The following is a 27,009-nucleotide window of genomic DNA, read 5'->3' as shown; positions in this document are numbered from 1 at the left end:
CCACACCTGGACTGAAGACACCCAGTCAAACCACACCTGGACTGAAGACACCCAGTCAAACCACACCTGGACAAAGTAAGAATCTGCACTCATTGAAAATTCATAGTCAGACTAAATGTGACAAATTTGACTGGGGCCCATTGGAGTTTTTGTAATTTCGTTTTTTTCATGTCATATAAAAGCAGGGAATCACAGCTTCAAGTTGACATATTGGTTGTTCAGTTTGACCCACCAGTTTTGGAGATATGGCTTATAGAGTAATGTCTTGCAGAGAAACAGCGAGTTGAGAAAACAGGCTTGAAAGGTTCACTTCTGTGGTCTCTAACATTACACCTAGCTACATGTTTAAGCATTTATTTCATATTTACAATCATTTTCAATTTCAGCTCTGACACTTATTTCAAACATGCTCTAGTATGTGAAGAGTCTGCCTGTGCTATTAACTAATTTTGGATTAAACAAAAATATTAGTTTTTCTCCTCTGGTGAAAAGCTGGAGGCTGCTCGATGGCAGGCTCTCAGTCAAATCTGGTCACAAATGTTCAAATGATCTGTCTGTATCAATTATATCTAAGTGCAAATAATTAATCTATCAACTCAACAGCTGGACAGAAACAGCTTATCTTGTGTTGTTACCTTTGGCAATGTTTCTTATCAAAAAGCATATTCTCTGGGGGTAATTAATTAGTAATGTGTGCTGTAAATATGTAACGTTATAAATTAACTTGAATGTTTTAAACATAAATGTTCTTCTCATTTCAGACGTCAGTTTGCAGGATGATTTGAACGATTATAAGGTCAGTCTGGACAGTCTTGATGAAGTGAAAAACCACATGACGGAAGAGTCTGGAACCTCCCTCACCAGCACCTACTCAGAGCTCTACATCTCAGCGGGACAGAGTGAAGGGGTTAATAGCCAACATGAGGTGATACAGCTTGAGAGAACTTCCAACATGAAGACCTTCCATGACGAACCAATCAACTGCTGTAAAATCATTAAGATCCTGTTCCCTGGCAGAATAGTTCTGACCAATGGCATCGCTGGCATCGGAAAAACATTCTCTGCGCGCAAGTTTGCTCTGGACTGGGCAAGAGGTTTGGAGAATCAAGATATAGATCTCCTGGTTCTCTTTTCATTCCGGGAGCTGAACTTGGTCAGAGATAAGCAGTACAGTCTTCTCAACCTGATCCATGATTTCCACCCAACGTTAAAGAAAGTCACAGCAGAGCAGCTCGCTGCCTGGAAAATTTGCTTCATCTTCGATGGCCTCGATGAAAGCAGGTCTCCGTTGCACTTCGACAAAAATGAAATCATCTCTGATGTCACAGTGACATCATCAGTGGATGCTCTGTTGACAAACCTCATCAAGGGGAATCTGCTCCCCTCGGCCCTCCTCTGGATAACCACCAGACCTGCAGCAGCCAATCGGATCCCTCCTGCATGTGTTGACATGGTGACAGAAGTGCGAGGGTTCACAGACCCCCAGAAGGAGAAGTACTTCAGGAAGAGATTCAGTGAAGAGAAGCTGGCCGACAGAGTCCTCTCACACTTGAAGACATGGAGGAGCCTCCACATCATGTGTTACATCCCACTCTTCTGTTGGATCATTGCTACCGTTCTGCTGGACATGTTGAGGACACACACCACGATAGGACAGCTGCCCAAGACCCTGACTGAGATGTGCTGCCACTTCCTGTTGGTTCAGACAAACACGAAGAAGCAGAAGTATGACGAGACTCATAAGGGGGGAAAGAGAAAAAATAAAGGAAACAAAAACAAGAAAGATAATAGACAGCAGCTCATGAAGTCTGACAGGGATGTTCTTCTGAATCTGGGCAAGCTGGCATTTAAACACCTGAAGAAAAGTAGCATCATGTTCTACCAAGAAGACCTGGAAGAGTGTGGTCTTGATGTGAAAGACGCTGCGCTGTACTCAGGAGTGTGCACACAGATCTTCAAAACAGAGAGTGTACTGTTCCAGAAAACGGTCTACAGCTTTGTTCATTTGAGCATCCAGGAGTTTCTGGCTGCAGTCTACCTGTTGCACTGTTTCACACAGAAGAACAAGAAGGTACTGACGACATTCCTGCCAGGTTATTATTACAATAACAGCCTCCTCTCAGACTTCCTGAAAGCTGCTATGGAAAAATCCCTGGAGAGTAAAAATGGCCACCTGGACCTCTTAGTCCGCTTCCTTCATGGCCTCTCACTGCAGTCCAACCAGAGTCTGTTAGGAGGCCTGCTGGGTCAGACAAGGAACAGTCCAGAGGAGATCCAGAAAGCCATCCAGAACCTGAAGGGGATGTTAACTCGTGATGATGTCTCTCCTGACAGATGTATCAACATCTTCCACTGTCTGATGGAGATGAACGACCACTCATTACATCAGCAGATCCAACAGTTCCTGAAGTCAGAGAACAGAAAAGAGAAACTGTCTGAGACCCAGTGTTCAGCTCTGGCCGTCATGCTGCAGATGTCAGAGGAGGTTCTGGAAGAGTTGGACCTGGACAAATACAACACATCAGAGGAGGGGCGAAGGAGACTGGTCCCAGCTGTGAGGAACTGCAGAAAGGCTCGGTTAGTAGTTAACACATTGAAATTACATCTGGCCCACAGGATCTAGTTTGTCACCCCCTTCACATTCAGTAGATCCTGTGATCTTTCGTGGCCAGACTCATCTTTTACTAAAGTTGTCCTTTAATAATAGAGAACATACATCATAAATAAATACTGAAACCCAGATATAATCATTAAGGAGAGTTGATGCACTGTGTATGTAAACTCAATTTTCATTTTCCAGCTATTCAGTTACAAAATAAAAAAATATGTTTGTTTTTTAACCCATTTTTATTTTGGAAGGGAACCCATTTTGGTGTTTTAAACACTATGTTATAATTTAGCTATTGAAAAATAGCAGATCTACAAGCTCAATCTGTAAAAGCTCGCTTGTAGGTCTGCTATTTTTGAAAAATCGTAAAAATGTGGCGCAAATCTTTGAATATATATTCTTTCAAAGTGAATGTTTTTACCTCGGGTCTAAATGGGTTAATAACCCCCTGAGGGGTCGCGACCCCCAGGTTGAGAACCCCTGGTCTATCCCACACTCTGCTCCTCTAAACACTCTTTACATCTAGATTGGTATTTTATTTTTTTATAACTACATCAATTTGTTTTCAGTTAACTTCCATGACAGTGAACTATAGGTATACTTTGTATTTATAATCTCTTATTTAATCTGCATTTACAGACTTGTTGGCTGTAAACTCAGTGAGACAGGTGTTGAAGCTGTGTCTTCAGCTCTCAGCTCTAATCCTTCCCATTTGAGAGAATTGGACCTCAGTGAAAACGACCTGCAGAACTCAGGACTAGTGGAGCTGCTCTGTGCTTCACTGAAGAGCCCACACTGTAGACTGGAAGTTCTAAAGTAAGATACATTTATCACATTTATTTTGATCACTTCTGTTTTATTATGAATGCTGTGGTGAGAATGTATTAATCCATTCTTGGCGGGAACCCCTTTTGGGGTTTTAAGCATTATATTATACTTTAGCTATTGAAAAATATATACAAGCTCATAGCGCAGCACTCGGTGCCGCGCTATGAGCTTGTATAGTCTGCTATGTTTGAAAAATCGTGAAAATGTGGCGCAAATCTTTGAGGGGGGGGGGCATGTTTTCAGATGGGGGTCGGTGGCCTATTACATATAATTTTTTGGGTCCTTGACATAAAATAGTTTGAGAACCACTGACATAGAAATATAGGTTTTTCAGACATTTTCAGATTAAGAAGACATTTTGTAGAATCGGCCTCAGGGTTAATAAGCTTGATATTGAATGTGTAATATCCCTTTAAGGCAAATGTACAGGCTACTTTGACATAGATGGTTGCGCACCGAAAATAGCTGATCTACAAGCTCACTGTCTCCAAATGTCTTAATGCTCAGGGTGGGATCTATGTTGCTTCTCTGCTCTACATGTAAAGTGTCTTGAGACAACTTGTTGTGAGTTGACACTTTAGTAACATTGAACTGAATTGAATCGCAGCGCGTCGAGGACGCAACACTTGTGAGCTTGTAGATTGGCTATTTTCGACGTTCAACACTCTGTAGCTGCGCCACAGTTATCGATCTTTACCGTGGTACGCATGAATACATAATCAATAGTCTGCATCTACCTACTGTACCAATCAATTATCATTATATTAGTCTAGGTCTGTGGTTCTCAAACTAAGGGTCTGGACAAGGGGGTCCCCAGAGGATTATCTTAATGTGCAGCATTGTTTTCTCACTGAACAGTAGACAAACCAACAGTATAAGTTACAGTATACAGTATACAGACTATCTGCACATTTCTAGAGCCCAACCCACACCAAAGGGTTGGGTCGGGACAAGATGTTTTTTTAAGCTAAACCACACCAATGAAACTCATCGAGTTACATTGGTGTGGTTGATCTAAAAAAAATAAAAACATAAACCTTGTCCCGACCCTTTGGTGTGGTTTGGGCTTTAAGGTACAATTAAATTACTTTTAAAACATTTTTAAAACCAAATTGTCAAATATTACGGAAGAAAGAGGCAAACATTGTGAAAATAGCCGAACTACAAGCTCACTGCAAGGCTTTGTGAGTTTATAGTTTGGCTATTTTCCACAATATGTATCTGTGGAGCCGAGTCAAACTAAATGTAATGCCTACAATTCCAAGTCCTTGTCAGGTAGGTGGTCCTCTGTTCAGATATGATTATTTAGGTATCATTTGTTTTATAATCTCTTATTTAATCTGCATTTACAGACTTGTTGGCTGTAAACTCAGTGAGACAGGTGTTGAAGCTGTGTCTTCAGCTCTCAGGTCTAATCCTTCCCATTTGAGAGAACTGGACCTCAGTGAAAACGACCTGCAGGACTCAGGACTAGTGGAGCTGCTCTGTGCTTCACTGAAGAGCCCACCCTGTAGACTGGAAGTTCTAAAGTAAGATACATTTATCACATTTATTTAGATCACTTCTGTTTTATTATGTACTGTATAGAGCACCAAAGTCTGACATCACTTTCAGTAGAGGGTGCCAATACACAGGTTCATGGATTTTTTTAGTTGCATTGAGATCCCCATAGGGCGATTTTAGGTCGCTTCATATAAGAACTGTGTTTGAAAAATAAACCGACCACCCCAGCCTTTCTGTCAGGGGAGTGGCTGTGCGTCGTTAATGATGTCCATTCATATTTGATACAGCCAGTTTCTGGAGAAAATGGAATTAATGTTGCCGCAAAAGCCTTGAAACTACATATGAAGGCAATGTCGCTGCTAATATACGTCACGCCCAGCTGTCAACACATTGCGTTCCTGAGATTCCTCGTTGACGTAAGCTCAGGTGGTGGTGACTCGACTTGTACTAACCACGAAACATTAAATATCAATAAAATAAAAATAAAAATAAACGTAATTAACATTCAGTTTCTGTTGTGCGACGGGCAGATGCAGCCACCCGCCTATACCGGAAATGTAGTCTCTGGGTTGTTTCACTCGTTTCTAACGCTTTTTTTGTTACTCTTTGGGTATATTTGTACATTTCCACCTTCAGTCGATGCTTCATATCCATATGAATGAAAAGGCCGGGGTGATCGGTTTATTTTTCAAACACAGTTCTTATATGAGGCGATCTAAAATCCTCCTATGGAGATTACAATGCAAATAAAAAGTAGACGAACCTGTGGATTGACGCCCTCTACTGACAGTGACGTCAGGACTTCGGTGCTCTATGATGAGAATATAATATGAATGCTGTGGTGAGAATGTATTAATCCATTCTTGGCGGGAACCCATTTTGGTGTTTTAACCCATTCTGGGCGGGAACCCCTTTTGGTGTTAGCATTATGTTATAATATATCTATTGAAAAATAGCAGATCTACAAGCTCATAGCTCTACGAGCTTGTAGGTCTGCTATTTTTGAAAAATCCAAGAACGACTGACATAGAAACATAGCTTTTTTTAGAAAACTGTCTGGATTTAGAAGACAATTTTAGAATCTGATCTCAGGTCAAAATGGGTTAAGCATTATGTTATACTTTAGCTATTGAAAAGTAGCAGATCTACAAGCACATAGCGCGGCATGTGGCGCAAATCTTTGAATATATATTCTCAGAGCGAACATTTTTATCTCAAATCTTTGCCTCTGGGGGGGGGGGGGGGATTTTGTAGAATCGGCCTCAGGGTTAATAAGCTTGATATTGAATAATTAATATCCCTTTAAGGCAAATGTACAGGCTACTTTGACATAGATGGTTGAGCACCGAAAATAGATGATCTACAAGCTCACTGTCTCCAAATGTCTTAATGCTCAGGGTGGGATCTATGTTGCTTCTCTGCTCTACATGTAAAGTGTCTTGAGACAACTTGTTGTGAGTTGACACTTTAGTAACATTGAACTGAATTGAATCGCAGCGCGTCGAGGACGCAACACTTGTGAGCTTGTAGATCGGCTAGTTATCAATCTTTACCGTGGTACGCATGAATACATAATCAATAGTCTGCATCTACCTACTGTACCAATCAATTATCATTATATTAGTCTAGGTCTGTGGTTCTCAAAGTGAGGGTCTGGACCCCCAAGGGGTCCCCAGAGGATTAGCTTAATGTGCAGCATTGTTTTCTCACTTAACAGTAGACAAACCAACAGTATAAGTTACAGTATACAGTGTACAGTATACAGACTATCTGCACATTTCTAAAGCCCAACCCACACCAAAGGGTTGTGTCAGGACTAAGGACTTTTTTAAGATAAACCACACTTGGCTACTTCATCATATAACAGAGTTTCTGACTTTTTTCGACTTGCGACCCGTTGCAGCTACGCCACAGTTATCAAGCTTCTTAATAATATTATAATAATTAATATTAATATTACAGAAGAAAGAAGCAAACATTGTGAAAATAGCAGATCTGCAAGCTCACCGTGAGGCGTTGTGAGCTTGTAGTTTGGTATTATTGTCACATTAATGTAATGGCTACAATTCCAAGTGCTTCTAAGGGTGGGGGGGTCCCCGGTTCAAATATTATTATTTTGGGGTCCCCCCCGGTACAAATATAATTATGTTGGGGGGTCCCCAGTTCAAATATTTTTATTTTGGGGGGTCCCCGGTTCAAATATTATTATTTTGGGGGGTCCCCGGTACAAATATAATTATGTTGGGGGGTCCCCAGTTCAAATATGATTATGTTGGGGGGTCCCCAGTTCAAATATAATTATGTTGGGGGGTCCCCAGTTCAAATATGATTATGTTGGGGGGTCCCCAGTTCAAATATGATTGTTGGGGGGTCCCCAGTTCAAATATGATTATGTTGGGGGGTCCCCAGTTCAAATATGATTATGTTGGGGGGTCCCCAGTTCAAATATGATTATGTTGGGGGGTCCCCAGTTTACATATAATTATTTTGGGGGCCAGGGTTTGTTTTAATTGAACTAAAGCATCCAGGTGTGAATGCACCCTAAGTGGGACAAGAGAGTCCTTTAATAGATGCTGGAAGCAGGTTCTAAATCCAGGAATAATGCATATTTAAATCTGTTATTAATTAATGTATTTATTTATGTATGTATGTTTTCATCTGGTGTTTCAGACTGGCTCACTGCTTCTTGTCAGAGAGATGCTGTGAAGCTCTGGCCTCAGCTGTAAGCTCTAATCCCTCCCTAAGAGAGTTGGACCTGAGCCTCAACGTGGTGAATGATTCAGTCCTGGAGAACTGCAAGTGAGTAGACTTGGGCTGTGTCCATGTTGGACAGTGCAGTGTTTCATTCACTCTGACACGACGTCACAAAGCATGCAGAGAGAACAATGCAGTGCCTCAAAGAAACTCTAGGATATCAGACGTAAACAATGAACATCTGTCACAATGTAGGCATTTATCAGACGCTCTTAATCAGAGCGATTTACAGTAAGCAAGAACGCATGGAAACACATCAAACACATAGAAATAGTCATAAGTAAGCTAAGAATCTAACAGTAGAATATCTGTACAATTAACACTAGGATGTCTGAAAAAAATGCACTACTACTATGACGGCTAACGGTCAGGATGACCGTGTTTTTCGTGATATTTGATTGGCCATTCTCTCCCCCACTGTCTAATGATCTTCACACCTCTCTCTGCACCCGTTGACGGCTTGCCATTGTCTTCTAAATGTTACATTCCAACTAATCAAGGCAGCAGTTTCAACTCGACAGGACAACTCAAGTTATTTTTTATTTCAGTTTACCAAACTATAATTATAGTGACGGTGTGAGCGCTATATTGAATACCCTTGTGCAGCAAACACTGTCCGACTTTGTATTGAGCCAATAAAATAGGCTACCACACATTATTGCCAGAGCCAGGCACATTGCTCAGACGAAATACGACATTAGTTATATATTGTCATTTTTATATAGAGGGGGAAACATCGATGTAATTAATATATATTTGATTGATTGTGCCAAAAAAAGGAAAGAGCTGTGCGTGCGTGCGTGCAAATCAGAAAAGTTTACAGACAAAGGAGTTGGGAGTTTAGGAGCGGCTAGCCTTCTATATAATGCTGCGCACATATTAGCCTATATATATTTTAAAAATACCCAGCATAATGTTTGGGAAGGTTAAGCCTGGCCTAGCCTTACATACCCGCCGCCTACGATCGATTTAATTTATATATATTTGATTTATTGTGCCAGCAGAGAGGTCCGTAGCAGCAGCACGGTTTATATATACACCATAGGATAGATCAAGTCATGTGACGCATCACCGCCACAAATACAGCGTTATCTAAAATGCACTTCCGCATACCTCACCGTCAGTTACTTGGATATTCTCTCCCTCTTCACGAGAGAGGGGGAGAGAAAAAAAGAGAGCCGTGATGCGTGGAAATCAGTTCCACTGGTCGCGTGCAGAAAAGTTTACAGACAAAGAAGGACGGACAGAACTGTTCTTCTGACTGACAAAACATTTAGAAGTTCGGGACGTCTATCGGGTTGGACTGATTTCAAACACTGTCATTTTTATTTGGCATCGCGCATCGGCAAGCATTCTCGCTCCAAGGAAAGGAAATGTCGGTCGGGTCAAACAGACCATGCTATAAACTTTATTATTCCAGGATAATTGATTCATTTTTATCATCGCCACCTTACATAATTGAGTACCACAGACGAAAAACAGTCTAAGTCCAAATTTCATTCTGACCCCTCCACGAAAAGGCCTCGTTGTCCTGAACCCTTATCTATCATTTATACATTATGGATAAATAGTGTGGACTTAGACTGTTATTCGTCTGTGGCATTCAATTATGCTATAAAGATGGCGTGTATAGTCAACATGTATTTATATCTATTGAGCTATGCGCTTGGTGGAAACAATACCACACACCATATTTCTTTTTCCGTTTCGAGAAATAAAGTCAGACATCGTTATTTCTGCAAACCGCATATAACATCTAAAACAACATTTAGTTTATGTACATTCGTAATGTAAGTTTGCCTAGATACATGTGGAAGTAGTTGGAATGCAAATGACACATTAGCTTGAACAATGCCCGTCTCCAGCCGGGAGGGAGGTGTGAACTTCACTGCTTGCGGGGGAGAAAGGGTGAGAGTCTATGAGCGGTCCCACGGACCGAAAAAGAGCAGACATTTTAGTAGAATTATGTCTAAAATCATATTTCCAAAACGTTTCAGATGAAAAAAATACAGAGATGGTTTGAATCGAACATTTAGAAAAAGTCATGCAAGGGGAACTTTCTCAGGACTTCATGGGCAAAGAAAATCCACTTCAAAATATCAAAATCGGTCAGCCAGACCGCTCCGTCGACGCGCTAGTGTTAAACTATGCATATACACTATAGAGTGCTACGTCTACATAATGCTATCTAAATTACATAATTTGGCCATTGCATACGCATGTAAGGTCGTCGAGGCTAGCAGTGCCATCTCTATTGGGGGGCATTGGGGGGTATTGCCCCCCCAAATCTGATTTTGTGCCCCTTCAGTCCAGATTGGCCAGTAGTAGGCCTACCCTACCCTACCAATATTTTAATGTTTTACCAATGTTAAATCTATACATTCTTCATGATTATTGTAAATATATACATGTTCAAATTAATTGAATAGTTAATAGAAAGGAAGAAATAGAAAGGTAATATATGCATGCAGAAGACATTATAATGCTCAACATATTAGTATTTATTTGTTTGTTGTTGGTGCTGCTTATTGTAGCCTTTTTCAAGCATCACTTTGTTAATAGGCGACTATTTGTTATACATAGGAGGGGGGGGGGGGGGGGTGGGGGGTGAAAAAGAAATGCCCCCCTTTGGAAAAAAGTATGCCCCCTGCTGATTAGTGCCTGGAGACGGCACTGGAGGCTAGGGGAGGGGCTACGGGCTAAGATGGAGTCTGAGGGGGGTTTTCATAGTCAGTTAGACATTGATGCATTGTTGTTCTACTTCCTACAGAGTGAAACACTGTAGTGTCAGCTAGTGGAGACGTTGTGTTAGACAGTTAGACATTGATGCATTGTTGTTCTACTTCCTACAGAGTGAAACATGGAGGAGAAGATTGGTTTAATTCTACACACATTTCAAAACGTGAGTATCTGTCTGTCTGTGTCAACATCACACATTAACATTTATACACGGTTTATAAAACTCTTGTGCTCTCTGCTCTCTGCTCTTGGCCTGGTCCTTAACACCATCAAGATGAGGTCATGTGGTTTGACAGAAACAATGGGCCTCATTCACTAACCTGGTCGTAAACAACATTTCGTCTATATTGGCATAAGTTCAGTTCTGACGTGCGATGCATGAAAGATTGGCCAGTAGTAGGCCTACCCTACCCTACCAATATTGTAATGTTTTACAAATGTTAAATCTATAAATTCTTCATGATTATTGTAAATATATACATGTTCAAATTAATTGAATAGTTAAGAAATACAAGGTAATATATGATGAATATATATGATGCCGTGATGTGTGCAGATCACAGGTGGATCTCGTTTTGGTTTGAAAGTCACAAGTGATCTCCCATGTCGATCATTGGCATCATTCCACGCTCCATTTAACACCATACAAGACAACCGGAAATATAAATCACACGTGTGTGAACTGAGCGGTGCAACTATACATTTATTGTTGTACTGCACTGTGCTCTGTACTGTATTGTAGGGTACTGTGCTCTATGCTGTACTTTGATTATTTTGGGGGAAAAAATAGTTACCGTGTGTTACAGCGCGGGGGTCCCCGGGGGGTCCCCAGAACACCCAGACCCCCAGGAACGCGCTCAGGGGGCCGGCCCAGTTACCGTGTTGCAACTTTCCGTGCTCGGACAGAGACACAGACACGTACACATAGAGACAGACAGGTACACAGAGAGACAGACAGGTACACAGAGAGACAGACAGGTACACAGAGAGACAGACAGACAGGTACACAGAGAGACAGACACGTACACAGATAGACAGACAGGTACACAGAGAGACAGACAGGTACACAGAGAGACAGACAGGTACAAAGCTGTGTAATGGAGAGGCGGCACCGATCATAAAACTACAGATCTGAGATTTCAACGCGTCGAGTCTCACCATGTTGACAACTTGTACTGCAATATAGAAATACTCTGTTACAGTACAAGTCTGGAATTTAACATTTACTTCAGTAAAAGTACAACAGTATTTATTGGTATCAATTATGTACTTAAAGTACCAAAAGTAGATGATTGTGGGGGGGTCCCCAGATGATTGTGGGGGGGTCCACAGATGATTGTGGGGGGTCCCCAGATGATTGTGGGGGTCCCCATGATGATTGTGGGGGGTCCCCAGATGGCCAAAAATGTCAAATAGTGTAAGAAAGTGGAAAATATTGTGAAAATAGCAGATCTACAAGCTCACAATGCCTCAAACTAAATTCAATGCCTACAATTCCAAGTGCTTGTCAATGTTGGGGTCCCCAGTTCAAACTGGATTCTTTTGGGGGTCCTCAGTTCAAATATGATTCTTTTGGGGGTCCTCAGTTCAAATATGATTATTTTAGGGGTCCTCAGTTCAAATATGATTATTTTGGGGGTCCTCAGTTCAAATATGATTATTTTAGGGGTCCTCAGTTCAAACTGGATTATTTTGGGGGTCCTCAGTTCAAATATTTTTATTTTAGGGGTCCTCAGTTCAAACTGGATTATTTTGGGGGTCCTCAGTTCAAATATGATTATTTTGGGGGTCCTCAGTTCAAATATGATTATTTTGGGGGGTCCCCAGTTCAAATATGATTATTTTGGGGGGTCTCCAGTTCAAATATGATTATTTTGGGGGGTCCCCAGTTCAAATATGATTATTTTGGGGGGTCTCCAGTTCAAATATGATTATTTTGGGGGTCCTCAGTTGAAATAAAATCACACTGTGGAATGTCTCTGCCCAGGGGTGCAGAGACATTCTGCCCCCTGGTGGAGACTTTAAGACATTCTGCCCCCTGGTGGTTGGACTCTAACACTTCACCCGACAGTGACGATCTTCTCTATTACATTTTAATTGTATTGAGTCTTAATTTAGTCGACTAAGATTAGACTAAATGACTAAAATAGGACTAAAACTGTTGTCAAAATTAACACTGCAGTGAGTTTGTAGATCAGTGTGTGTGTGTGTGTGTGTGTGTGTGTGTGTGTGTGTGTGTGTGTGTGTGTGTGTGTGTGTGTGTCTATGCTAGTGTCAGTCAGTGAATGATGTATTTAATGTTTACTGTGTTGTTTTCTCATCAGATTTCCAGCGTCTCACACTGGACACAAACACAGCACACTGTGACCTCTCTCTGTCTGAGGACAACAGGAAGGTCACACGGGGGTCACAGAGGTCAGGGGGTCAGCGTCCTCCTGATCATCCAGACAGGTTTGATGTCCGTGAACAGGTTCTGAGTTCACAGAGTGTGACTGGACGCTGTTCCTGGGAGGTAGAGTGCAGTGGATGGGTTGAGATAGCAGTGGCTGACGGAACAATCAGCAGGAAAGGAGCTGGTGATGACTGTCTGTTTGGATGGAATGAGAAGTCCTGGAGGCTGTCCTGTGATGGTGTTCTCAGGTACTCTGTCATACACAACGGACAGCAGACTGACCTCCCTGTCTTTGCCTCTAGAGGCTCCAACAGAGTATCAGTGTATGTGGACCGTCCCGCTGGGACTCTGTCCTTCTACACAGTGTGCTCTGACTCACTGAGACACCTGTACACCTTCCAGACCACGCCCACTGGACCTCTCTATGCTGGGTTCTGGTTATACCCCTCCTCCTCAGTGTGTCTGTGTGAGCAGTAAGTACAATGGACACACACACACACACACACACACACACACACACACACACACACACACACACACACACACACACACACACACACACACACACACACACACACACACACACACACACAGAAGTGTTAATTTTGATTTAGTCTTTTGAATAACACACCATTTTAGTTTTAGTCCTATTTTAGTCATTTGTACATTATTTAGTCTTAGTGTAGTCGACTAAATTAAGACTCAATACAATTAAAATGTAATAAAGAAGATCGTCACTGTCGGGTGAAGTGTTAGAGTCCAACCACCAGGGGGCAGAATGTCTTAAAGTCGCCACAGTGTGATTTTATTTGAACTGGAGACCCCCAAAATAATCATATTTGAACTGAGGACCCCCAAAATAATCATATTTAAACTGAGGACCCCCAAAATAATCATATTTGAACTGGAGACCCCCAAAATAATCATATTTGAACTGAGGAACCCCAAAATAATCATATTTGAACTGAGGACCCCCCCAAAATAATCATATTTGAACTGAGGACCCCAAAAATAATCATATTTGAACTGAGGACCCCTAAAAATAATCATATTTGAACTGTGGACCCCCCATAATAATCATATTTGAATTGAGGACCCCCAAAATAATCATATTTGAACTGAGGACACACACACACACACACACACACACACACACACGTGCACGTGCACACGCACACACAAAACTCTGTTTAGCATTATGTCACTCAAAGTTAACGTTGGAATCTATTATTGATTGTGTGTGTGTGTGTGTGTGTGTGTGTGTGTGTGTGTGTGTGTGTGTGTGTGTGTGTGTGTGTGTGTGTGTGTGTGTGTGTGTGTGTGTGTGTCTCTCTAGACTCCACTCTGATGAGCTCCATCATTCCAACATGGACATAGTGAGTACAGAACCCTCTAGACTCTATCATTCCAACATGGACATAGTGAGTACAGAACCCTCTAGACTCCATCATTCCAACATGGACATAGTGAGTACAGAACCCTCTAGACTCCATCATTCCAACATGGACATAGTGAGTACAGAACCCTCTAGACTCCATCATTCCAACATGGACATAGTGAGTACAGAACCCTCTAGACTCTATCAGTCCAACATGGACATAGTGAGTACAGAACCCTCTAGACTCCATCATTCCGACATAGTGAGTACAGAACCCTCTAGACTCCATCATTCCAACATGGACATAGTGAGTACAGAACCCTCTAGACTCCATCATTCCAACATGGACATAGTGAGTACAGAACCCTCTAGACTCCATCATTCCAACATGGACATAGTGAGTACAGAACCCTCTAGACTCCATCATCCCAACATGGACATAGTGAGTACAGAACCCTCTAGACTCTATCAGTCCAACATGGACATAGTGAGTACAGAACCCTCTAGACTCCATCATTCCGACATAGTGAGTACAGAACCCTCTAGACTCCATCATTCCAACATGGACATAGTGAGTACAGAACCCTCTAGACTCCATCATTCCAACATGGACATAGTGAGTACAGAACCCTCTAGACTCCATCATTCCAACATGGACATAGTGAGTACAGAACCCTCTAGACTCCATCATTCCAACATGGACATAGTGAGTACAGAACCCTCTAGACTCCATCATTCCAACATGGACATAGTGAGTACAGAACCCTCTAGACTCCATCATTCCAACATGGACATAGTGAGTACAGAACCCTCTAGACTCCATCATTCCAACATGGACATAGTGAGTACAGAACCCTCTAGACTCTATCATCCCAACATGGACATAGTGAGTACAGAACCCTCTAGACTCTATCAGTCCAACATGGACATAGTGAGTACAGAACCCTCTAGACTCCATCAGTCCAACATGGACATAGTGAGTACAGAACCCTCTAGACTCCATCATTCCAACATGGACATAGTGAGTACAGAACCCTCTAGACTCTATCATTCCAACATGGACATAGTGAGTACAGAACCCTCTAGACTCTATCAGTCCAACATGGACATAGTGAGTACAGAACCCTCTAGACTCCATCAGTCCAACATGGACATAGTGAGTACAGAACCCTCTAGACTCCATCATCCCAACATGGACATAGTGAGTACAGAACCCTCTAGACTCTATCAGTCCAACATGGACATAGTGAGTACAGAACCCTCTAGACTCCATCATTCCGACATAGTGAGTACAGAACCCTCTAGACTCTATCAGTCCAACATGGACATAGTGAGTACAGAACCCTCTAGACTCCATCAGTCCAACATGGACATAGTGAGTACAGAACCCTCTAGACTCCATCATTCCGACATAGTGAGTACAGAACCCTCTAGACTCCATCAGTCCAACATGGACATAGTGAGTACAGAACCCTCTAGACTCCATCATTCCAACATGGACATAGTGAGTACAGAACCCTCTAGACTCCATCATTCCAACATGGACATAGTGAGTACAGAACCCTCTAGACTCTATCATTCCAACATGGACATAGTGAGTACAGAACCCTCTAGACTCTATCAGTCCAACATGGACATAGTGAGTACAGAACCCTCTAGACTCCATCAGTCCAACATGGACATAGTGAGTACAGAACCCTCTAGACTCCATCATCCCAACATGGACATAGTGAGTACAGAACCCTCTAGACTCTATCAGTCCAACATGGACATAGTGAGTACAGAACCCTCTAGACTCCATCATTCCGACATAGTGAGTACAGAACCCTCTAGACTCCATCATTCCAACATGGACATAGTGAGTACAGAACCCTCTAGACTCCATCATTCCAACATGGACATAGTGAGTACAGAACCCTCTAGACTCCATCATTCCAACATGGACATAGTGAGTACAGAACCCTCTAGACTCCATCATTCCAACATGGACATAGTGAGTACAGAACCCTCTAGACTCTATCATCCCAACATGGACATAGTGAGTACAGAACCCTCTAGACTCCATCATTCCAACATGGACATAGTGAGTACAGAACCCTCTAGACTCCATCATCCCAACATGGACATAGTGAGTACAGAACCCTCTAGACTCCATCATTCCAACATGGACATAGTGAGTACAGAACCCTCTAGACTCCATCATCCCAACATGGACATAGTGAGTACAGAACCCTCTAGACTCCATCATTCCAACATGGACATAGTGAGTACAGAACCCTCTAGACTCTATCAGTCCAACATGGACATAGTGAGTACAGAACCCTCTAGACTCCATCAGTCCAACATGGACATAGTGAGTACAGAACCCTCTAGACTCCATCATTCCAACATGGACATAGTGAGTACAGAACCCTCTAGACTCTATCATCCCAACATGGACATAGTGAGTACAGAACCCTCTAGACTCCATCATTCCAACATGGACATAGTGAGTACAGAACCCTCTAGACTCCATCATTCCAACATGGACATAGTGAGTACAGAACCCTCTAGACTCCATCATTCCAACATGGACATAGTGAGTACAGAACCCTCTAGACTCTATCATTCCAACATGGACATAGTGAGTACAGAACCCTCTAGACTCTATCAGTCCAACATGGACATAGTGAGTACAGAACCCTCTAGACTCCATCAGTCCAACATGGACATAGTGAGTACAGAACCCTCTAGACTCCATCATCCCAACATGGACATAGTGAGTACAGAACCCTCTAGACTCTATCAGTCCAACATGGACATAGTGAGTACAGAACCCTCTAGACTCCATCATTCCGACATAGTGAGTACAGAACCCTCTAGACTCCATCATTCCAACATGGACATAGTGAGTACAGAACCCTCTAGACTCCATCATTCCAACATGGACATAGTGAGTACAGAACCCTCTAGACTCCATCATTCCAACATGGACATAGTGAGTACAGAACCCTCTAGACTCCATCATTCCAACATGGACATAGTGAGTACAGAACCCTCTAGACTCCATCATTCCAACATAGTGAGTACAGAACCCTCTAGACTCTATCAGTCCAACATGGACATAGTGAGTACAGAACCCTCTAGACTCCATCATTCCGACATAGTGAGTACAGAACCCTCTAGACTCCATCATTCCAACATGGACATAGTGAGTACAGAACCCTCTAGACTCCATCATTCCAACATGGACATAGTGAGTACAGAACCCTCTAGACTCCATCATCCCAACATGGACATAGTGAGTACAGAACCCTCTAGACTCCATCATTCCAACATGGACATAGTGAGTACAGAACCCTCTAGACTCTATCATTCCAACATGGACATAGTTAGTACAGAACCCTCTAGACTCCATCATTCCAACATGGACATAGTGAGTACAGAACCCTCTAGTGGACATAGTGAGTACAGAACCCTCTAGTGGACATAGTGAGTACAGAACCCTCTGCTCTGCACAATAATCACACTGACTGAACACCAGGAAAGACACTGATTGTTTCCTGTCTGCTTTGTTGTGTCTTTCAGAGCCATTTTGAACCCAGTGTGCACACAGAGCAGTCGACCAATCAGTACAGGTGAGTTATCCTAGTCAACCAATCACTACAAGTGAGTTATCCTAGTCAACCAATCACTACAGGTGAGTTATCCTAGTCAACCAATCAGTACAGGTCAGTTATCCTAGTCAACCAATCAGTACAGGTGAGTTATCATAGTCAACCAATCAGTACAGGTCAGTTATCCTAGTCAACCAATCAGTACAGGTGAGTTATCCTAGTCAACCAATCAGTACAGGTGAGTTATCCTAGTCAACCAATCAGTACAGGTCAGTTATCCTAGTCAACCAATCACTACAAGTGAGTTATCCTAGTCAACCAATCACTACAGGTCAGTTATCCTAGTCAACCAATCACTACATTTGAGTTATCCTAGTCAACCAATCACTACAGGTGAGTTATCCTAGTCAACCAATCAGTACAGGTGAGTTATCCTAAACACAGGACAGTCAACTAGTTTTAGTCGACTAAATGTCATAAGATTTTAGTCGACTAAAGTGTATTTTGGCGGGCCTTCATGCTGTCGTAATGACAGTTTTTACACTTGCTGAAAATAGCCGATCTACAACCTCACAATGCGTCGCGATGCGACGCATTGTGAGCTTGTAGATCAGCTATTTTCACAAGATTTTGTACACATTTTGAACTTGTGAAATGGGACATTCTGCCATACGAGTACTTTTACTTTTAGTACTTTAAGTACATTTTTATGCCAATACTTTTGTACTTTCACTCGAGTACATTTTGAATACAGGACTTTACTTGTAACGGAGTATGTCTACGTTGCAGTATTGATACTTTTACTTAGGTAAAACATTTGAGTACTTTTTTCCACCACTGGTCACAGGTTCAAGTTCGCCAGGTCCGGGCTGTTCCAGTGCAGCGAGACAGCGTTGGTGTTTAAAACGACAGGCGAAGGAGAGGTCCTCTACAGGACTGTTCAGTGGGAGGAGAGATGGTTCCAGCCAACAGGAAGGACTCCTGCAGGTCCTCTGTTTGACATCCAGTGTCCTCAGAAGTCTGTCTGCCAGCTACACCTGCCACACTGTGACGTCACACCTGGTGAGTCACTGTTGAGACTTGGATGGTTAGAGCGGCGTGATTACATACAAAGTCAATGCAAAGACGAGAAGTTGCGCGGACGGGCATGGCGCGAACAAAGCTAACAGCCACCTGGTGTCTATATCTATACATAGATTTAAATGTTCCAGTTCATAGCCTACTGCAGTCCTGGTTGACTATATACTTAAATGTTCCAGTTCATAGCCTACTGCAGGCCTGGTTGACTATAGATTTAAATGTTCCAGTTCATAGCCTACTGCAGGCCTGGTTGACTATAGATTTAAATGTTCCAGTTCATAGCCTACTGCAGGCCTTGTTGACTAGATTTAGAAGACATTTTGAAGCTCTTAATTGCTACTAAAATGATATATTGTTCATTTGGAGAAATCCATCATATAACAAGTAAGTCAATGAGTGAGAAGCAGTGGAGTGGGTGGGGCTTAGCGATACTGTAAGATAGATAAAATACTGTACAATCTATTGTGTTTCTCTTAAGATGTTGTTTATATGGAATGGAATCTATAACGTTATGTTCTTTTCCCCACAGGTGATGATCTGTCCGTGGCCCACATCACAGAGGAGGGTCTGGAACTCTTACAACCACAGAGAGTGACCCAGACTCATGTGGTTGTAAATGTGAACCATCTGTCTCTCTTTGGGATCCTGGAAAGAATCTTGAGCTACTTTCTACAACCCAAACCAAAACGTGCTCAGGTGTTGCTGTTCCGTCAAGAGTTACGGATACGGAGGACGCTGAGTGTGTTACTGCTGCCCAGTAATGTGCTTTACAGAGAGGTAAATATATCTGTTAAGTAATGTGACTTACAGAGAGGTAAATATATCTGTTAAGTAATGTGTCTTACAGAGAGGTAAATATATCTGTTAAGTAATGTGTCTTACAGAGAGGTAAATATATCTGTTAAGTAATGTGTCTTACGGAGAGGTAAATAATGTGTCTTACAGAGAGGTAAATATATCTGTTAAGTAATGTGTCTTACGGAGAGGTAAATATATCTGTTAAGTAATGTGTCTTACGGAGAGGTAAATATAGCCTGTATAGTATGGACACTACTTAACTTGACCAGTCAGCATTACTGTATAGTATGGACACTACTTAACTTGACCAGTCAGCATTACTGTACCGTCACTTAGTTTAGCATGTCCTTCTGTACACTGACACCACGCTAGACAGGAACGCCCAAAAACGTCACATCCGGTTTTAGCCTGGGGTAAGAATTTTCTATGGCTGCCAATGCAACTTGGTCCAATCCTTAATCACATACGAACAAACATCTATGCCGATGCTATCTAACTTGCGGAGGTAGCGTGCCTTGTCCACGGGCAACAGATCTTTCAACGTATGGCATTGAAAAAACGTTTGATAATCGCTACTCTGCTCAATATTGTTTTGAAAATGCCGCAAATTGCATTGCAGTTAACGAGCGCAAATCACAACTTCCCCCGGTGGTGGGCGGAGTCACAGTTTGAGGCGCTGTTTACGCGCCGTGGTGTCAGTGTATAGAAGAGCATCTTGAGGTATACAGTCATTACTGTATACATAACTCACTTAGTTTAGCATGTCCTTCTATAGAAGAGCATCTTGAGGTATACAGGGGTGTTGAAGACGACAACCAAGGAGGCTGCATGTGGCCCCTAGAGGGCAGTGGTTCCCAAAGTTTTTCATGTCAAGGACCCCCAAAGATGTGTACGGCTCTAGCAGTGATTCTCAACCTGTTTAATTTCAAGGACCCCCCAGTTTCACATGCATTAGTCTACGGACCCCCCATTTAATGGCATTTATATCTCTGGGACCCCCAATTTGCATTGTAAAACCAATGTTAATTTAACTCTGAGAGTGCACACATGTGCACAAAATTCCATTTGTACACTCTCAGAGTTACAGAGCCATAAGGGTCCATTTGGTTCCTAACTATCATTTAGCTGGGGACCCCCTGGAACTCCCTCAAGGACCCCTGGGGGTCCCTGGACCCCACTTTGGGAACCACTGGCCTAGGGGGGTCATTTAATTTGGCTCCTGAGAAATGTCAGCTCTGCCTACATACCAGATCTGCCTACATACCAGCTCTGCCTACATACCAGCTCTGCCTAACCATCTGATCAAACTGTGATTATAGGTGAAGGTATGAATGAACCATCTGATCAAACTGTGTTGGTGTCATTATAGGTGAAGGAAGCTCATGAAAACAAGCAACGCATCGAGCCGCTCACCTCCGACTGTGTTCTCATCCCAGACCAACGCTACAGTCTGTCAGTGCTGCAGTGTCCTTCACAGAAAGTACAACCTAAGGTACGTATTAAACCTACAGTCTGTCAGTGCTGCAGTGTCCTTCACAGAAAGTACAACCTGAGGTACGTTTTAAACCTACAATATCTGTTTATTGTATGGTAAAGCAGTGTGAGTCAAGAAAACTGTTATTTTCACTCCTCCACCACTACTACTACTGCTACTACTGCTGCTGCTGCTGCTACTCCTAGCATGCTACTGCTACTACTGCTGCTGCTACTGCTACTACTACTGCTGCTGCTGCTGCTGCTGCTGCTGCTGCTGCTGCTGCTGCTGCTGCTGCTACTACTACTACTACTGCTGCTACTCCTACTGCTACTGCTAGCATGCTACTGCTACTACTGCTGCTGCTACTGCTACTGCTGCTGCTGCTACTACTGCTACTGCTACTACTACTACTACTACTACTGCTACTACTGCTGCTGCTGCTGCTACTCCTACTGCTAGCATGCTACTGCTACTACTGCTACTGCTACTACTGCTACTACTGCTGCTGCTACTGCTACTACTGCTACTGCTACTACTGCTGCTGCTACTGCTACTACTACTACTACTACTGCTGCTGCTACTACTGCTACTGCTGCTGCTACTACTACTACTACTACTACTACTACTGCTGCTGCTGCTACTCCTACTGCTAGCATGCTACTGCTACTACTTCTGCTGCTACTGCTACTACTACTACTGCTGCTGCTGCTGCTGCTGCTGCTGCTGCTACTACTACTACTACTACCAGGGCCGCTTTTTGGGTAGTGCGAATGGTGCCGCTGCACAGGGCCTCGCGCTAGGCAGTGTTTAAAAAAATAAATAATTAAGAAACAATAATCGCATCGCAGCCCGTTCCGTCGCGCTATAGGTGGCTGCGTTACTACTTGCCTATCGGGCCATGGCTCTTTAGCCGAATGGTAACGTACGCGGCTTACTGATACGAGGTTCCGGGTTCGCCTCCCGGCCGGCGCTACACTACTACTAACTAACTAACATTATTACTAGTATAACCACTACACCTCTACTACCAATACTAATGTTATTACTGCTGCTACAATCACTACTGTAGCACTACTACCATTAGTATACAACTATAATCACTACTGTATCACTACTACCATTAGTATACAACTGTAATCACTACTGTAGCACTACTACCATTAGTATACAACTATAATCACTACTGTATCACTACTACCATTAGTATACAACTATAATCACTACTGTATCACTACTAGGCTGCTGTAACACAACACAAGTCTCTGTTTTCAGGCTGCAACTTATTTTGGAGACATTGCACCAAATTACCATCCAACGTTCGTGGTGTCTATGGATGTCAATGCAGAAAACTTCTCAATGGAATTGAGAAGGGAACTGAGCCCCGACTCTGGACCGGTCTGGCAGCAAGACATTACCCTGGAAGGTAAAGTTATGGACTTTCATTCAACCTTGGGATGTAGCAAGACATTACCCTGGAAGGTAAAGTTATGGACTTTCATTCAACCTTGGGATGTAGCAAGGCATTACCCTGGAAGGTAAAGTTATGGGCTTTCATTCAACCTTGGGATGTAGCAAGACATTACCCTGGAAGGTAAAGTTATGGACTTTCATTCAACCTTGGGATGTAGCAAGCCGGTCTCACCCAAATACGGTGAAATAGCACAGATTGGCAATTCAAATACACACCTAGAAAACCCCCAAATCCGTACATATTACACTGAAACTGAAATGCTCCACATAGGGGCCCCTATCTCCACATAGGGGGCCCTATCTCCACATAGGGGCCCCTATCTCCACATAGGGCCCCTATCTCCACATAGGAGCCCCTCCACATAGGGGCCCCTCCGTCAGCCGTCTCTACCCAACCTGAGCCACGAGGGACACCCATAGAGGTATAAAAGGATACAGCCCCGCCCCCCGAGCCATTAATTTCAATGGAAGTTGCTCAGTGGCGTTTTGAAGCACCCGGAAGACTGCCGTAAGTACCGTTATAACAATAACCGTCCTAGACTCGGTGAGTCGTAACACTCAACGTCTCCAGTGAGCGGAAGTTAAGCCCGGGATGACGCAGCGTTACGCACATGACGTCACTGAACGTCACGTCCACTTCCATGGAACGTGCTGCAGTTCCACTTTTCGCCAGTAGGTAGTGGCAGCGTCAACGTTGGATTAGCCTTACTGGGGGCTTGGGGACACCACCGAGCACGCTGAAGCGCGCCAGTTGTAGCGTCGAACTTTGGTGAAGTCCGGTGGAGCCGACACCGAATCGTAAATCATGTCAAACCCGATCTCACTCCCCTCATGCGGTGAAATAGCAATAGCAATCCGTCGCAGTCAAAACAGTAGTAGTGTAGGATTGTGGGGGTTTATGTAGGGACTTGCCAGTCCGTGGTATTTCACCGTGGTGAGATGGGCGGCGGTGGCTCAGGGGTAGAGTGGCTGGATGGTAACCGCAAGGTTGCCAGTTCGAACCCGGGCTCCCCCAGAGTTGGTGTCGAAGTGTCCTTGAGCAAGACTCTGAACCCCTAATTGCTCCTGATGTGCTGGTTGGTGCCTTGCATGGTTTCCGCCGCCATCGGTGTGTGAATGTGTGTGTGAATGGGTGAATGTAATGCACAATCTCTGTAAAGCGCCTTGGATAAAGGTGCTATATAAATGCACCATTTACCATTTATGGGCCTCGATGTAGAGACTCTCTGGTTAGTTTCTGTTCATAATTTGAACACTTTTATTTCTTGCAGCACAATCTACAGGAGCAGCTGCTTCTGCACCAGGTGAGTTTCTAGCTTGTAGATCTGTAAAAATATATAATTTAAATAAAAACAAAAACTATTTTTGTCAATTCCCACTTGAATTAAAGTGACTTCACTTGATTAATTTGATTAAAAGACGAAAAGGGAAGCTCAAACCCAAAATGCAATAGCATACTTTGTTTTCAAGAGAGTTTCGCACAAACGTCAGTATTACAAAGTTATTTACAACAAGAAAAAAAAATCCATTTCCCTCTATTTCCCATTCCAAGTGCATTTCCCTAATATGGAACTATTTTCAGCAATGTGATAATATATATTTTTTGGGGGGTAGATCTGGTTGAGCATTGAGTCATTTTGAAAGTAGCTCTCAAGTCTAAAAAGTGTGTGCACCTGTTTTAGTGTTTAGACACTGTAGTGAGATCAAGTGTTTTAGTGTTTAGACACTGTAGTGAGATCAAGTAGGGCAATTTATTTTAATAAGAATTGTTTTCTCCTATAGACCTATGGCTTTCCATTTTGAAACAATGTCAAATGAAAGTTTAAACATGTTTCACTCACACATAGTTTCACCAACAACTCAATATTCAATCCTCCTTAACTTCAGAGAAACACTTTGTGGACCAACATCGGTCTTCCCTGATTCGCAACGTGAGGATGGTGGGTCCCATCCTAGATGTACTCCTTGAGAAGGATATCATCGACTTTGAGAGCTACAGAAATGTGAGGTCCAAGCCCACCCCTCAGGAGATGATGAGGGCACTCTATGAACTCCTGACCTCCAGCAGAGCCAGAGACACTTTCCACAAAGCTCTCCAGGAACACGAGAATTCTCTCCTTGAAGATCTGTAAGTCATTTGCATTTTTATTTTTTTTACAAGTTACAAGAGAATGGAGCTTTTCAGGCAGTGCTATATGAATCATTATAATTCATCACTTGATTCCCAAGAGCGCCCCACACATTCATTCCAATGTTAATCTACAGATTGATGTTGCCCTAGCCTACTTTTTCTTTGTGAACCTGTAAATATTTAGTAATGTAATGTAGCCACTTGATGCTAACTGGTTAGAAAACCTACCACGTTGTTTGACCAAAACGTTGTCCTGGTCCCACGACCACGACAACATAATCATGGCAACCTGAAGTCTTGACACCTGATCTGTAGTGAGTCTTTCCATGGTGTTATCCTGATCTGTAGTGAGTCCTTCCATGGTGTTATCCTGATCTGTAGTGAGTCTTTCCATGGTGTTATCCTGATCTGTAGTGAGTCTTTCCATGGTGTTATCCTGATCTGTAGTGAGTCTTTCCATGGTGTTATCCTGATCTGTAGTGAGTCTTTCCATGGTGTTATCCTGATCTGTAGTGAGTCCTTCCATGGTGTTATCCTGATCTGTAGTGAGTCTTTCCATGGTGTTATCCTGATCTGTAGTGAGTCCTTCCATGGTGTTATCCTGATCTGTAGTGAGTCTTTCCATGGTGTTATCCTGATCTGTAGTGAGTCCTTCCATGGTGTTATCCTGATCTGTAGTGAGTCTTTCCATGGTGTTATCCTGATCTGTAGTGAGTCTTTCCATGGTGTTATCCTGATCTGTAGTGAGTCTTTCCATGGTGTTATCCTGATCTGAGTCTTTCCATGGTGTTATCCTGATCTGTAGTGAGTCTTTCCATGGTGTTATCCTGATCTGTAGTGAGTCTTTCCATGGTGTTATCCTGATCTGTAGTGAGTCCTTCCATGGTGTTATCATGATCTGTAGTGAGTCTTTCCATGGTGTTATCATGATCTGTAGTGAGTCTTTCCATGGTGTTATCCTGATCTGTAGTGAGTCTTTCCATGGTGTTATCCTGATCTGTAGTGAGTCTTTCCATGGTGTTATCCTGATCTGTAGTGAGTCTTTCCATGGTGTTATCGACTCCAAATGTAGATTAAAATGCCAGCAGTTTGGCTCAGCTGATGAACAGTTAGTAGATGGCTTTGCTTTGTATCTCTCTCAATAGATCCTCATCACCAATATTGTTCATGTGAATATTTTTTTTCCCCTGCACAGATATTGTTATTCACAGCAGCGTTGTTGTTTCTGCACAGATATTGTTATTCACAGCAGCGTTGTTGTTTCTGCACAGATATTGTTATTCACAGCGTTGTTGTTGTTTCTGCACAGATATTGTTATTCACAGCAGCGTTGTTGTTTCTGCACAGATATTGTTATTCACAGCAGCGTTGTTGTTTCTGCACAGATATTGTTATTCACAGCGTTGTTGTTGTTGTTGTTGTTGTTCTTTTCCTGTTAGGAAGTAAGTGATGCTGTTGATGGACCAGGAGTGTTGTTGTCCCGGCTGTGCTTCCCTGCTTGTCCACCAGATGTCCCCCTTCGTCGTCGCGTCCATTTGCGTGTCTCAGTCTTTGTCCCGTGCTTGTTCATGGGATTTTATTTTATTATTATTATTATTATTTATTTTTATGTTCGTCATGACGCATATTTTGATTGGCCGGAATGAGACGGTGTACAGTATGACGACGAGAGCGCCCCTCACTTCACACGGGTGTGATTTGTATTGCTCTGTAAAGCTCTTTGAGCTGAGATGTCATGAAAGGTGCTACAAATAAAAGGTATGTAAATGTAATGTAGATTATTATTAAATATCAGTGTCAGATGTATTCATGTATGTTTGATTTGTGACATTTCACACAAACTGGGAACACTGTATATTTATTTACCTTTGTACATAAACCTTTATATTTGATGCATTTTTATATAAACCCTTATATCTGATCTTATATCTGATCTTGAATATAGACTTTTATACTTTTATATACATCTTTATATTTGATGATGTATTTTTAGATAAACCTGTATATCTAATGCATTTGATTCATATTTTCATATAAACCTTTATATTTGATGATTTGCATTAAACCATGAATTAAACTGTAAAAGTCATTTTATATATGATTGTATTCAACTTTATCACTGTCAATACTTTGTTTCTTTAAAAAAAAAACAGTTGTTCACGTTATGATCAACTTTATGTCAATAAACGTTCTGTGCAAACATTTATTTAATGAGTTGTTGGAGTTTGGAAGCATTCTTAAATCACTCAATGTCC

The 27,009-nt window shown here is 42.5% G+C and overlaps 1 protein-coding gene across 1 annotated transcript; it reads left to right on the top strand.

The window, feature by feature from the left end:
* Nucleotides 1-26,659, top strand: LOC306938827 (NACHT, LRR and PYD domains-containing protein 1-like). Its single transcript, XM_079523148.1, has 15 exons — nucleotides 1-75; nucleotides 762-2,577; nucleotides 3,248-3,424; nucleotides 7,610-7,738; nucleotides 10,546-10,595; nucleotides 12,757-13,297; nucleotides 14,161-14,200; nucleotides 17,770-17,819; nucleotides 18,646-18,860; nucleotides 19,408-19,655; nucleotides 21,046-21,168; nucleotides 22,426-22,576; nucleotides 23,895-23,927; nucleotides 24,511-24,751; nucleotides 26,194-26,659. The coding sequence occupies exons 2-15, from the start codon at nucleotides 833-835 to the stop codon at nucleotides 26,198-26,200; spliced, it is 3,750 nt and encodes a 1,249-aa protein (XP_079379274.1). The 5' UTR covers nucleotides 1-75; nucleotides 762-832; the 3' UTR covers nucleotides 26,201-26,659.
* The last annotated feature ends 350 nt before the right edge of the window (nucleotides 26,660-27,009 follow it).

This window comes from Electrona antarctica, assembly GCF_951216825.1.
Source record: "Electrona antarctica genome assembly, chromosome: 15".
Classification (NCBI taxonomy): domain Eukaryota; kingdom Metazoa; phylum Chordata; class Actinopteri; order Myctophiformes; family Myctophidae; genus Electrona; species Electrona antarctica.
The sequence above is the reverse complement of the archived record's forward strand: the minus strand, read 5'-3'. Positions and strand labels throughout refer to the sequence as shown.